At 46.6% G+C, this 14,108-nt stretch overlaps 1 protein-coding gene across 3 annotated transcripts in view; it reads left to right on the plus strand.

The window, feature by feature from the left end:
• CCR1 (C-C motif chemokine receptor 1) overlaps nt 1-12,989 on the plus strand; it is a 174,139-nt gene extending 161,150 nt beyond the window's left edge. For 2 of the 3 annotated variants that reach the window (XM_067044507.1, XM_067044509.1), the window contains one exon: nt 10,479-12,983. In XM_067044507.1, the coding sequence (XP_066900608.1) occupies nt 10,531-11,613 (1,083 nt within the window). In that variant the 5' untranslated portion in view covers nt 10,479-10,530 and the 3' untranslated portion in view covers nt 11,614-12,983. Of the gene's footprint in view, nt 1-6,668; nt 6,968-10,478 lie in introns of those variants that run through there. The other variant, XM_067044506.1, reaches the window with a different exon arrangement.
• The last annotated feature ends 1,119 nt before the right edge of the window (nt 12,990-14,108 follow it).

Genomic DNA, 14,108 nt, shown 5'->3' on the forward strand with positions numbered 1-14,108 from the left:
TCCCATTGAGGAGCACAGCATCCGGACGCTCAGGCTCAGTGGCCATGGCTCATGGGCCCAGCCGCTCCATGGCATGTGGGATCTTCCCATACCGGGGCACAAACCCATGTCCCCTGCATCAGCAGGCAGACTCTCAACCACTGCACCACCAGGGAAGGCCCTCTGGAGAGTTTTTATCAGAATGGGTGTTGAATTTTGTCAAAAGCCTTTTCTGGGGCTTCCCTGGTGGTGCAGTGGTTGAGAATCTGCCTGCCGATGCAGGAGACACGGGTTCATGCACTGGTCTGGGAAGATCCCACATGCTGCAGAGTGGCTCGGTCTGTGAGTTATGGCTGCTGAGCCTGCGCATCTGGAGCCTGTGCTCCACAATGGGAGAGGCCACAACAGTGAGAGGCCCGCGTACCACAAAAAAAACAAAAACAAAAAAAAGTTTTTTCTGCATCTATTGAGATGATCATACGGTTTTTATTCTTCAGTTTGTTAATATGGTGTATCACATTGATTGATTTGCATATATTGAAGAATCCTTGCATCTCTGGGATAAATCCCACTTGATCATGGTGTATGATCCTTTTAATGTGTGGTTGGATTCTGTTTGCTAGTATTTTGTTGAGGATTTTTGCATCTATATCCATCAGTGATATTGGTCTGTAGTTTTTTTGTACTGTCTTTGTCTGGTTTTGGTATCAGGGTGATGATGGCCTCATAGAATGAGTTTGGAACTGTTCCTTCCTCTGCGATTTTTTGGAAGAGATTGAGAAGTATGGGTGTTAGTTCTTCTCTAAATGTTTGATAGCATTCACCCGTGAAGCCATCTGGTCCTGGACTTTTGTTTGGTGGAAGATTTTTAATCACAGTTTCAATTTCATAACTTGTGATTGGTCTGTTCATATTTTCTATTTCTTCCTGGTTCAGTCTTGGAAGGTTATACCTTTCTAAGAATTTGTCCATTTCTTCCAGGTTGTCCATTTTATTGGCGTAGAGTTGCTTGTAGTAGTCTCTTAGGATGCTTTGTATTTCTGTGGTGTCTGTTGTAACTTCTCCTTTTTCATTTCTAATTTTATTGATTTGAGTCCTCTCCTTCTTTTTCTTGATGAGTCTGGCTAATGGTTTATCAGTTTTGTTTATCCTCTCAAAGAACCAGCTGTTAGTTTTATTGATCTTTGCTATTGTTTTCTTTGTTTCTGTTTCATGTATTTCTGTTCTGATCTTTATGATTTCTTTCCTTCTGCTAACTTTGGGTTTTGTTTGTTCTTCTTTCTCTAGTTGCTTTAAGTGTAATGTTAGAATGTTTATTTGAGATTTTTCTTGTTTCTTGAGGTAGGCTTGTATTGCTATAAACTTCCTTCTTAGAATTGCTTTTGCTGCATCCCATAGGTTTTGGATCATCGTGTTTTCATTGTCATTTGTCTCTAGGTATTTTTTGATTTCTTCAGTGATCTCTTGGTTATTTAGTAACGTATTGTTTAGCCTCCATGTGTTTGTGTTTTTTACGTTTTTTTCCCTGTAATTGATTTCTAATCTCGTAGCATTGTGCTCAGAAAGGATGCTTGATATGATTTAAATTTTCTTAAATTTACTGAGGCTTGGTTTGTGACCCAAGATGTAATCTATCCTGGAGAATGTTCCGTGCTCACTTGAGAAGAAAGTGTAATCTGCTGTTTTGGGATGGAATGTCCTATAAATATCAATTAAATCTATCTGGTCTGTTGTGTCATTTAAAGCTTGTGTTTCCTTATTAATATCCTGTTTGGCTGATCTGTCCATTGGTGTAAGTGAGGTGTTATTTAAAGTCCCCCACTATTATTGTGTTACTGTCGATTTCCTCTATTAGAGCTGTTAGCAGTTGCCTTATGTATTGAAGTGCTCCTATGTTGGGTGCATGTATATTTATAATTGTTATATCTTTTTCTTGGATTGATCCCTTGATCATTACGTAGTGTCCTTCCTTGTCTCTTGTAACATTCTTTATTTGAAAGTCTATTTTACCTGATATGAGTATTGCTACTCCAGCTTTCTTCTGATTTTCATTTGCATGGAATATCTTTTTCCATCCCCTCACTTTCAGTCTGTATGTGTCCGTAGGTCTGAAGTGGGTCTCTTGTAGACAGCGTATATATGGGTCTTGTTTTTGTATCCATTCAGCAAGCCTGTGTCTTTTTGGTTGGAGCATTTAATCCATTCACGTTTAAGGTAATTATTGATATGTATGTTCCTATTACCATTTTCTTAATTGATTTGGGTTTGTTTTTGTAGCTCCTTTTCTTCTCTTGTGTTTCCCACTGAGAGAAGTTCCTTTAGCCTTTGTTGTAGAGCTGGTTTGGTGGTGCTGAATTCTCTTAGCTTTTGCTTGTCTGTAAAGCTTTTGATTTCACCATAGAATCTGAATGAGATCCTTGCCAGATAGAGTAATCTTGGTTGTAGGTTCTTCTTTTTCATCACTTTAAGTATATCATGCCACTCCCTTCTGGCTTGCAGAGTTTCTGCTGAGAAATCAGCTGTTAACCTTATGGGAGTTCCCTTGTATGTTATTTGTCTCTTTTCCCTTGCTGCTTTCAATAATTTTTCTTTGTCTTTAATTTTTGCCAGTTTGATTACTATGTGACTCGGCGTGTTTCTCCTTGGATTTATCCTGTATGCGACTCTCTGAGCTTCCTGGACTTGGGTGGCTGTTTCCTTTCCCATGTTAGGGAAGTTTTCGACTATAATCTCTTCAAATATTTTCTCGGGTCCTTTCTCTCTTCTCCTTCTGGGACCCCTATAATGCGAATGTTGTTGCGTTTAATGTTATCCCAGAGGTCCCTTAGGCTGTCTTCATTTCTTTTCATTCTTTTTTCTTTATTCTGTTCTGCAGCAATGAATTCCACCATTCTGTCTTCCAGGTCACTTATCTGTTCTTCTGCCTCGGTTATTCTGCTATGGAGTCCTTCTAGTGTAGTTTTCTTTTCAGTTATTGTATTGTTCATCTCTGTTTGTTTGTTCTTTAATTCTTCTAGGTCTTTGTTAAACACGTCTTGCATCTTCTCAATCTTTGCCTCCATTCTTTTTCCAAGGTCCTGTATCATGTTCACTATCATTATTCTGAATTCTTTTTCTGGAAAGTTGCCCATCTCCACTTCCTTTAGTTGTTTTTCTGGGGTTTTATCTTGTTCCTTCATCTGGTACATAGCCCTCTGCCTTTTCATCTTGTCTGTTTTTCTGTGAATGTGGTTATTGTTCCACAGGCTACAGGATTGTAATTCTTCTTGTTTCTGCTGTTTGCCCTCTCATGGATGAGGCTATCTAAGAGGTTTGTGGAAGTTTTCTGATGGGAGGGACTGGTGGTGGGTAGAGCTGGCTGTTGCTCTGGTGGGCAGAGCTCAGTAAAACTTTAATCTGCTTGTCTGCTGTTGGATGGGGCTGGGTTCCTTCCCTGTTGGTTGTTTGGCCTGAGGTGACACAGCACTGGAGCCTACCTGGGCTCTTTGGTGGGGCTAATGGCAGACTCTGGGAGGGCTCATGCCAAGGAGTACTTCCCAGAACTTCTGCTGCCAGTGTCCTTGTCCCTTGTTGAGCCACAGCTGCCCCCCGCCTCTGCAGGAGACCCTCCAACACTAGCAGATAGGTCTGGTTCAGACTCCCCTGGGGTCACTGCTCCTTCCCCTGGGTCCCGATGTGCACACTACTTTGTGTGTGCCCTCCAAGAGTGCAGTCTCTGTTTCCCCAAGTCCTGCTGAAGTCCTGCAATCAAATCCTGTTAGCCCTCAAAGTCTGATTCTCTAGGAATTCCTCTTCCCGTTGCCAGACCCCCAGGTTGGGGAGCCTGACGTGTGGCTCAGAACCTTCATTCCAGTGGGTGGACTTCTGCGGTATAAGTGTTCTCCAGTTTGTGGGTCACCCACCCAGCAGTTATGGGATTTGCTTTTATTGTAATAGCACCCCTCCTACCATCTCATTGCAGCTTCTCCTTTGTCTTTGCATGTGGGGTGTCTGTTTTGGTGAGTTCCAGTGTCTTCCTGTCAATGCTTGCTCAGCAGTTAGTTGTGATTCTGGTGCTCTCGAAAGAGGGAGTGAGAGCATGTCCTTCTACTCCACCATCTTGAACCAGTCTCTGTGTTTGTGTATGTTTGCATTAAGAAGTTTGCCTCTCACCCTCGAAAGGCCATAGGTGCCCTGGGTGTGGGTGTCAGGAAGAGGAAACAGAATGGGCCACTGAGCAGCCTCTTGTTTTGGCCTCTAGCTGAAAGTAAAAGAAGTCTTCCCAGGTCACATCAGGTCCAGCCAAGCTCTCCTAGAGAGAGATCATATAAAACTTTGAGCCACAGGCCTGGCAGAAATCCAGATCCATGGTTCCCAAACATTTATGTGGAGGGCGTGTTAAAACACAGAATTTCTGATTCAGTGGGTCCAGGATGGGAGCGCAGAATTTGCATCACTAGCAGGTTCTCAGAGGTGTTGATGCTCTTGGTCCAGGGTCCTCACCTTGAGAACCTCTGCTCTGGAGGGCTCCCTCACCCCCTCCCACCACCCAGGTGCACCCTTCCTTGGCCCTGGGTACTTCCCAGGTCTTACTGTAGTGACTTACTTAATTGTCTGTGATATCTCGAAGAATGGCATGTGCCTCTCTTGGTCACCACTATATCTGTAGCACCTAACACAGTGCCTGGCACATCATGGGAACTCAATCAGTATTTGTTAAATGAACAAGTACATTTGCCCGCATGTCCTCTCTGTGGCATGGGTCCTACAGAAGCCTAGCACAGAGCTGAAAGGCCAGTCAAGGACTGACCATGTCTCTTTCCTTAGACTTGACCAAGGAAGAGGCGGGCCTCGCAAACCTGTGTTGTCTGGAAACTCGTCTGGCAGCAAAGTACTACAAATAGGCAGATGCAGACCTCCCATTGACTACCATTGGGGGTAGGGCTGAGAGATGATCAATTCAGCAGAGTCCTGTAGTGGGGCAGGGGCTGGGTGTTTAGCTGTGCTGACACTAGCTGCTACGCATCAGAATTTCCTGGGCCCTATTCAGGGTCCCTGGCCACACATCTCAACATGCGCCTCTACACATTGTAGGCTGTTTCCTGAAAATACGAGGCTCCCTGCTTGTGGAGCAAGCTTGACCAACGTGCAGGCAGACTGGAAGTCAGAATACCCCAAGAAGCAGCCCTCAACCAGCGGTGAGTGGGTAGAGATTTGATGGACACATGCTCAGTTTCCTCACCCCTCTGGCCGCCCCAAAGTTGGGATGACTCTGAGGGGTGTCCTAAGTTCCCTAGTAGGACCAAGCTCCTGGCTCACAGCGGCACTGGCTCTCTAACACCCTCTTCATCAGCTCCTTCCCTTCCCCATCCCACTTTTCCCTTCCCTGAAGTGTTTCCTGGGATCCCCTGCAGACATATTACTGGAATCTGCATCAGGGTTTGAACCTGAGAGATTCTAAAGTAAGACAGGCATTTTTAATGTCTTCAGCAGCATACCGAATCATGCATTCAGATATGTGTGTGTGTGTGTGTGTGTGTGTGTGTGTGTGTCTTCATTTAATCCTCTCTATGAAGTAAGTATTATTAGCTTTGTATTACAGAAGAGGAAAGAGACACTCGAGAATAAATAAATTACACGCCCAAAGTCAGTGAAAGGTGGACCTGGGATCTGAATGCAGGACTCTCTGATATGTGAGGCCCATCACTGGCGCTCCCCTCGCGCCCTGGTTTTTGCATCAGGCGGCAGGTTCCAGGCTCACCCATAGCTGTCTGTCAGTCTAGTTACTTTCTGCCTCCTGCTTCCTCCATTTCTCGAAGATGAGCTGCCGAAGAAGGAAGACCCAACCCCAGAAGACTCACGGAATATTGTACCGAAGGGCCCACTGTCACCTCGTCTGAAGTCTTCATTTTACAAAGGAGCAAAGGAGGGAACTGAGCCTTGAGGGACAAGTGACATTTTCAAAGCACATTCACATTTGTGATTTCTGCAATGGGCACTTTTGCAGCAATCCTATGGGGAAGGTTCAAGCATGCCCATTTTACAGAGAAGGAAATGGAAACCCAGAGGGGCACAAGCACAGTGGCAGCAGGAATTGGTAACTGTGGGGAGAATCCTAATAAGCCTCATCCATCAGCCATTTTTCCTGGTGCCAGGCACTCTGTGACACTTTTCATGTACAAGCTGACCTCGTGCATCCTCCTCTGAGCGTAAGTATTCAGTGTTCTTCTTTGATGGAGTGGTATCCAAGGCTTCAAAAGACACAGTGATCCGTCCACATCTCAAGCAGAGAGCTTGGGCCACTGCGTAAACCAGGAACCCAGCATCAGAAAGGGACAGCCGAAACCCAACCAGCAGACCTGCATTCACTCTAGGCTGGAGGCTCCTCATGGTAAAACCGCTCTGTGGGGCTTGTGGGGCAGAGACTGGGGAGCAGTCACTGGCACAGGCGCGTAGGGGTGCCAAAGAGAAGCGGCCTCCTGCCTCTCTCAGCCTGAATGAGCCAGATCGTTTTGAGGAACAGGACCCAGGGTTCCTATTTAAATCCTTTTGCAACCTTAAAAAAAAAGTCTACTAAGTGAGGGCAGGAACTCTGTGCCCTGCCCCCACACCATACACATTCCCACCCTTCTGTGTGCTTCACCAAGTTCTGGGAACACCTCATTGCCACCCACCTCACCCTGCTCAACTCCACCCAGTCCCCTTAAGGCAGAGAGCCCAAAGGAGAAGTGAAGCTGAGTGAGCAGACAAATACCTCAGAGTGCATTTGGCGTTTCAGGAACGGGCCACCAGTCCGTGTTGTGGCCGTTCATGGACACCCAATGGTACAAGAAAGAAGAACGTTGTCCCCTTCTTGTTGTTCTGAAAGACTGAGATCCCAAGTTCTATCTCCATCAGCACACAGGAAGCTGAGAACTTCTGACTCAGTCAGGACATTGACCTTGAATTCATAAAGATTCTAAAAGCTCCAGGAACAAACGCTTCGTGGACACAATTCCCTGAAACTAGTGTAAGTGGCACTTGTCTTTTCTGTTCATCAGTCACTGTTGAGAGGGCAGTGTTGTTTGCATGTGGCCAGGTTGGACTGTAGTCCTTCTCCCATTGCAGGAGATGTCTTGTTTACCTGGCTGTCTCCTCAAAGGTGAGGAATTCTTCGAAGGCCAGGCAAATGTCTAAGTAACCCACCCATGCACCTGTAAGGCAATGAATTGTATAGCAATACTGAGGATGGAAGGATTTATAAGACTGGGTGCTCAGATGTAAAATAGGCTGTTCTTTTTGTTTTTGGGGGGGGTTGGTTTTGCTAAAAAACAAGGTGCTTTCTTGTATGATTGGTTGTTGGTGACTAATTAAGAAAGTCAGCCCAGTATTAGGGGATAGGAGGCACTTTCTCTGGAAAGCTATTCAAGACACTGACAGTTGCCAAATTTCCCCACGTAAACAAAACCCAAACATTGGGTAAGAAGAAATTGTAGCAAAAGGCAAGTATTAATTAGAAAAACTTTGCAGTTGCAAGGACTATTTGATACTGAGACAATTTCTTAAGAAGACTAGACCCAAGGATCCTCAAAATCAGGACTGTGGGATGTCTTTGGAGGAGGTAGGATTTCACCTACGGGAAGGCAGGGAGCTAGGCAGGTGACCTCCTGGGAGGCATCCATTCTGTTCTAACAAAGAGGAAGGTCAGAATTTGGTTCTGAAAATACAGGGACATGGGGGCTACTTGGAGGTATTTACTTCAACCTTTCCTCCTCTAAATCTGAAGGGTCCCAGACTTTCAGAATTAGAAATTCCCAGAAGGTTGCATAGCCTGCCCCCAGGCTGTGTGCCACTCAGTGCCCCTTTAGCTGGCTCACAGGACAGCTCTAGGCTATTCCGACTGCAGGGCATTGATGTGCTGGTACATGTTTAATAGCTGACTCTCCTGAAAAAGTGCCCTGATATCTAGTGTTTCCTGATTTCCATGTGTAAATATTCCCATTCCGGTTGACTTCAAAGCTACCAACATGCTGAATGCAGAGCCGGGAAGAGGTACACACTGCTGGCTCTTATGAATTAGTGTAAGGCCCCTCCTGCACGCCACCAGGTCAAGGTGTCTTCTACCATCCCAGACTGCCCTTTGTCTGTTCAGAGACTTCCCCAACTCCGAGGTTAAAGGATGCTGGCACTGGAAAGTTCCAGGCTCCAGGGCTGCAGCTGAGCACTAGTGCAGTGACCTGGGGCGGACTTTTGTAGCAGACTTCAGCAGGGCTGGCACATGGCATACCGACATGCTCCTTTGGTCTCTCCTCCAAGGCCTGACCTCAGCCCATCTCCCTTTAGGAGCGACGTACTCTGGAGCTGTTGCCTGGTGCCTGACAAGTTGGGGAAATGGTGAATGGAGTTGGAGGTGGGGAGTGGTATGAAGGTGACTCTCCGTTCAAATGGCACCGGACAGTGCTGACTCAGTTTGCCTTCACCTTGGCCAAAATTCCCCAGGAACTGGGCTCACGGGCTCAGCCTTGCATCCCTTGCTCACCGTGCTGCCTGCTGCTAACACTGTAAACCTGGCCGCCCAGCCACAAGTGCTGACTGTCAAGCAGAGCTGTCAGCACTGGCAGTGGCAGCAAAAACCAGAAATTGCCAACACAGCTTGTTTAGTGGCTGGCAGCTTAGGTTTCTCCAGAAAGAGGCTTGACCGGGATATGCAAGTTCGGAGATGGTGGAGTGAGCCATAGGGATGGATGTGATGGGAAATGACAGTCCCCCAGCCAGGGTGCCCAGCAACCCCTCCCCCAGCCCCACATGCCTTAATCTCCGATTGCCACTGCAGAAATGTGAATTTTGTGAGCAGGAAACTTTCATTAAGTACTGTAGAAGGAAGAGCACTGGAGACTCCAGCTTCAAGATGGGAATTATGATGTAGGTTCCACTCACTTTACTGATTGGTGTTTAGGTCAAATCAATTTAGATGGATGGCCACATTTTGGAAATTTCAAAGTGTAGCACAGATGGAAGGGACTGTCAGTGTCCATCACTTTCAAGCAGGATTCATCTTCCAGATTAACTACAGAGAGACCTGGTAGGGAGTGGGGTACATTGGCCAGAATAGAATTGAAGCTTGGGACATTCCTGGTGGTGCTGGGCCTCAGAACGGGACCCCTGCAGGGAAGGAGGTCCCCTAATATTTACTGAGGGCACCATAATTGCCAGGGGGTGGCTCAGACATTGCCTTAGAGTAGCCCTGCACGGTAAGGCTTACTTTCCCACATTACAGATGAGGAACCGAGGCTCAGAGAGGTTGGTTAACTTATCCGAGGTCACAGAGCCAGTAGGTTACACCAAAGCCTGTGCTCCCTTTGTGGAGGCGTCTTCAATAAGTGATTGGAAAGGAGTGCTAAAAACAGGGTCTGGGAAAGTTCTACAAAGGCAAGCTATCTAGTGGTTTTTTGTTTTGTTTTGTTTTGAGGCAACCTTGGTTAAAAATATCTAAAACTTATTTTAGGAGAATTCCAGCCTGTCTGGTCACTGTGTGTGACACTTCCTGGCTTGAGGCTGTTCTGAGCCGTTCTTCCCGCAAAGCCCTCTCTTCTCCATACCATGTCACCCCACTCCTCCTAGCCTGTGCTTTCCTTGAATCCTCCTCACGGCTATCACAGGGGGTCTACAATGTTACCTGTGTAACCTCAGAAGACCGTGTGACATGGGCCAGGCTGGGCCCACTCTGGTGCCCTCAGTTGTCCTCATCTGCTGAGGGATGGGTTGACCTTCTAGGATTTCACTATGGATGCACTATTGGTGTTTGGTATAGGGTAATTTTGACATTACAGGACATCCTTGGCCCTGCCTACCAAATGACAGTAGTGTCCCCCCAGTCTTTGTGATGACCAGAAAAAAAAAAATACACATTTTCATGTGCCCCCAGGGCACTGTGTCACCCCTGGCTGAGAATCTTTTTAGCCCTAAAAGCCATAAAGATCCGTTTGTAAGTTCTTGACTCTCAGTCTTGACTATTTTCCTTCCTAGCATCCCTCTGGGGACACCATGGTACAGACTCAATGCTTGTGATTGGGGGCAGGAGAGCCAGATGGTTTCAGGAATGGGCCTGAGAGTGGTACACACCTGTGTTTGAGCTCCAGCTCTTGTTCTCACTACCTTTGTGTCCTAACTACTCCCAGTTTGTGTGTCATCACCTCTAAAATGGAGAACGATAGTGGTACCCCCTCAAAGGTTGTTTAACACTAAGTCCAGGGCCCAGTTCATCAGAAGCACCGGGGAAGCATTGGTCGTGAAGAGTGTGGTGAGGCCTCCCTTTGTCTGCGCTCTCCATCCACCGGACTTTTCCTTCACAACGCTCATTGCCAAAGCAATGAGTAACGTGTATACTCCTCGTTTATTGATGTGTTAGATTACCAGTTGCATGAGGGCAGAGAGGACCTGGGTCTCCCTTGCTCAGCAGGGCATGGTACACAGTAGGCACTCGGTAAACAGTTGCCTAGTGGTTACAGACATATAATCACTGCCTTGTTTTTGTTATCCAGACCCCACTGCCTTTAATAGCAAAGTAAACACGGAAACCATTTCGCTTGACCCATGGCAGAAGCCAGGATGGAAACTTCCACCGCCCCAAAGGACTATGGCATGATCACAGAGTACGACTATGGGGACGCAACCCCGTGCCAGAAGGTAAAGGAGAGGGCTATTGGGGCCCAGCTGCTGCCCCCCTTGTACTCAGTGGTATTTGTCATTGGCCTGGTAGGCAACATCCTAGTGGTCCTGGTCCTCATGCAATACAAGAGGCTCAGAAGCATGACCAGCATCTACCTCCTCAACCTGGCCATGTCTGACCTGATCTTCCTCTTCACGCTGCCCTTCTGGATTGACTACAAGCTGAAGGATGACTGGATTTTCGGTGATCACATGTGCAAGTTGCTCTCTGGGCTCTATTTCATGGGCTTGTACGGCGGGATCTTCTTCATCATCCTGCTGACCATCGACAGGTACCTGGCCATTGTCCATGCTGTGTTTGCCCTGCGGGCGCGGACCATCACCTTTGGTATCATCACCAGCATTGTCACCTGGGTCCTGGCCATCTTGGCTTCTGTCCCGGGCTTGTACTTTTCCAAGACCCAGTGGGAAGTCACTCACTACACCTGCAGTCTTCATTTTCCTCCTGAAAGCCTCAGAAAGTGGAAGCAGTTCCAGGCTCTGAAACTGAACATCTTAGGGCTGGTGTTGCCTCTGTTGGTCATGGTCGTCTCCTACACGGGGATTATAAAGGTTCTGCTCAGACGACCAAATGAGAAGAAGTCCAAAGCTGTGCGTCTGATTTTTGTCATCATGATCATCTTCTTTCTCTTTTGGACTCCGTACAATCTGAGTGTGTTCGTGTGTGCTTTCCAAGACTCCCTGTTCATCCATGGGTGTGAGCAGAGCAGACAGCTGGACATGGCCATACAAGTGACAGAGGTGATCGCCTACACACACTGTTGCATCAACCCCGTGATCTACGTCTTTGTCGGGGAAAGGTTCCGCAAGTATCTACGGCAGCTGTTCCATCAGCTGGTGGCTGTTCGCCTGGCTAAATGTCTCCCATTCCTCTCCACGGAGAGGCTGGAGAGGGTCAGCTCCATGTCCCCCTCCACCGGGGAGCATGAACTCTCTGCTGGGTTCTGACTCAGGCAGGACCCAACAAGAGTGACCTGCCTGGCATGCCAGCTGGGGAGGAGGCAGCTTGGGTGTCCTGGCCAGATTATGATGCCTGATGCAGATGGAATGGCAGCCACGTGGGTTGAGAGAGCTCCAGGTGCTCCAGACCAAATTACCTCTGGGGCTTGAGTTTGCTCTGTGAACTTCCCTTTGGTAGAAGGGAGATGAATAAATGAAACGGGACATTCCAGAGGACTGGGACAAAGGATGACCAAGAAGGGCTTAGTCCCAAACAGGAATTCAGATTTGTGAACATTAACATTTGTAAACCAAACCACTGAGCATCTGCCACCCTTGCCCCGTCACCAGTGAACTTGGAAATAGTGATTTCCACCACGGACTCCACTCTGAGCTGAGAGCCAATCAGGAGCCGGCCGCTGCCTCCACCCACCCACCCACCCCACTCCCACTGCAGGGTTTAGGCTCTTGGAAACCCTGAGGAACCTAGGACTCACGATGGAAGAACTTGACATCTAATGGGAAGTAGGGTTGGGGAACTGCTTTTGGCAGTGGAACTAAGAAAGCCCTTGGATGGAATTTTTATATTCACTAAAATTGAACAATTCACGCAGTGGGCTGGACACAGACGAAATGTATAAAATGCTGTACTTCTTGAAATAACCAGGGAGCGTAGGAAGTCATTACTTCCATTTAGCATCCCCTTCTTTCTGAATATTTTTCAGAATCTCCCTTCTCTGTAAGTTGAGGGATGTGGCAGTAAATTCTGACAGCTTTATTGCAGAAATTATTAACAGGCAAAAGGAGACCGGATTGATTTTCTTCCTCTCGTTCTCCATCCAGACCTTTTAGTTGTGTGGCTCAGAGTTCTGGCAGCCACCTTGCACACATCAGCAGAACAGGGTCCTGGTGTGCAAGCTGATGGGGTTTGAGGCTGGGAGGGTAACAGCTGCCAGGAAGGGTGGGGACTCTGTCGATGTAGGAAGTTGAGGAGCCCTTAACTCAAAGAAACTTATTCACCCTAAAGGTCCTTAACACTTCAGCTCTCACCTGAAGTGCAAGAGGACTTCCTGTCCATTATGTCTTCTTCCCTTTTCCCTCAGACATAGATTTCTTTTAAAATAATTTTCCCAATAACAAAAATTGTTTTCTAGAAAAGCTTAAAAACACAAAGGGAATAAAAACCATCAAAAGCATTCATAATTCCCCTACCCAAAGACAACCACTGTACATTCTTTGATGTATTTTCTTTTATTTATTTTTTCTCCTATGCATATCTGTGTTCATGAGCAAGATGGACTTCAGCTGTATTTACTCTTCTACTGTTGTTTTTAAGTAGCAGTATGTTGGGAACACTTTTCCTAGGCAATAAATTATTTCAAAGCATTGGTTTTGGTGCCTGCGCTGAATTCTACCACAGGAATTCACCCTAATTTACTCCGCCTACTTCCCCGTGATTGCTTGTGCAAATCAATTCAGTCTGGCAGCAGTGACTAAGGGCCCTGCTTTGTTCAGAGCCAGCTCTTTGGGACCTGGGAGACATGGATGCAAGAGGGATGTCTGTTCTCACAGAGCTGTCAGTGCAGTGGACAGGTACAGGGATGCCATCTGAGCCCAGGCGAGACGGGTGGACCTGCCGCAGAGCCCATGGTGCCAGGGCAGCAAAGGGGAAGAAGGACTCCATCAGTCAGAAAGCACCCTAAGTGAATGGGTGTCCCACCTTACATCACAGTGACACCATTGAGCTGTCCTCTCATGGACACTAGAATTTTGTGCTCTTACCATGTCACCCTCTCCTTCAGTCAGGGACCTACTGTGTTTTCCTGCTGTCCTTATGCAAATAAGCTGGTGTCATGAAAGTTCAGGAAATTTTTGTCTGGGGAAGAAGAGGTCACGCTGCACTGGGTTTATGCTTCCACACAGGAAACGTGGACAAATATAGGCTTCAGGAGCAAGGTAGTTGTCAATTCTCCACTTGTAAACCTGCCAGGCCTCTCTGCGGTGTGAAGAGAAGAAGGTTTAATGGACTTAAGAAACATTTATTTTGTCCACTACTTTGGTAAAATAACACTGCCTCAGAAAGTACTATTGGATCCACAGCAATATCATAATGAAGACTATTTCACAACATCCTCTAGTTCAATTTTTGAAATAATACTTATCTTTAAACTTGTTACAAAGGCAGTCTTTGTTCATTGTAGAAAACTGGAAACAGGCAAAAAGCCCAAAGAAGAAAATGGAAGCACCTGTAATTCCACTACCCAAATGCAACCTCTCTTAGCGTAGTAGTGATTTAGTGTGTTACCTTCCAATGTTGTTTTCTAAATGCGCGTGCGCGCGCGCACACACACACGCATATCCAATCACACTTAATCTTTTTTTGTGTATCCTCAGTAAAGTTTGACACATAGCAAGCACTCAGTAAATGCTGGTTGAATGGATGTTTCTCTTAACCTCCAGTTTCTTTATCTATAACATGAGGATAAGAGTAGTATATACTCCAT

Source organism: Kogia breviceps, chromosome 10, assembly GCF_026419965.1.
Source record: "Kogia breviceps isolate mKogBre1 chromosome 10, mKogBre1 haplotype 1, whole genome shotgun sequence".
Classification (NCBI taxonomy): Eukaryota; Metazoa; Chordata; class Mammalia; order Artiodactyla; family Physeteridae; genus Kogia; species Kogia breviceps.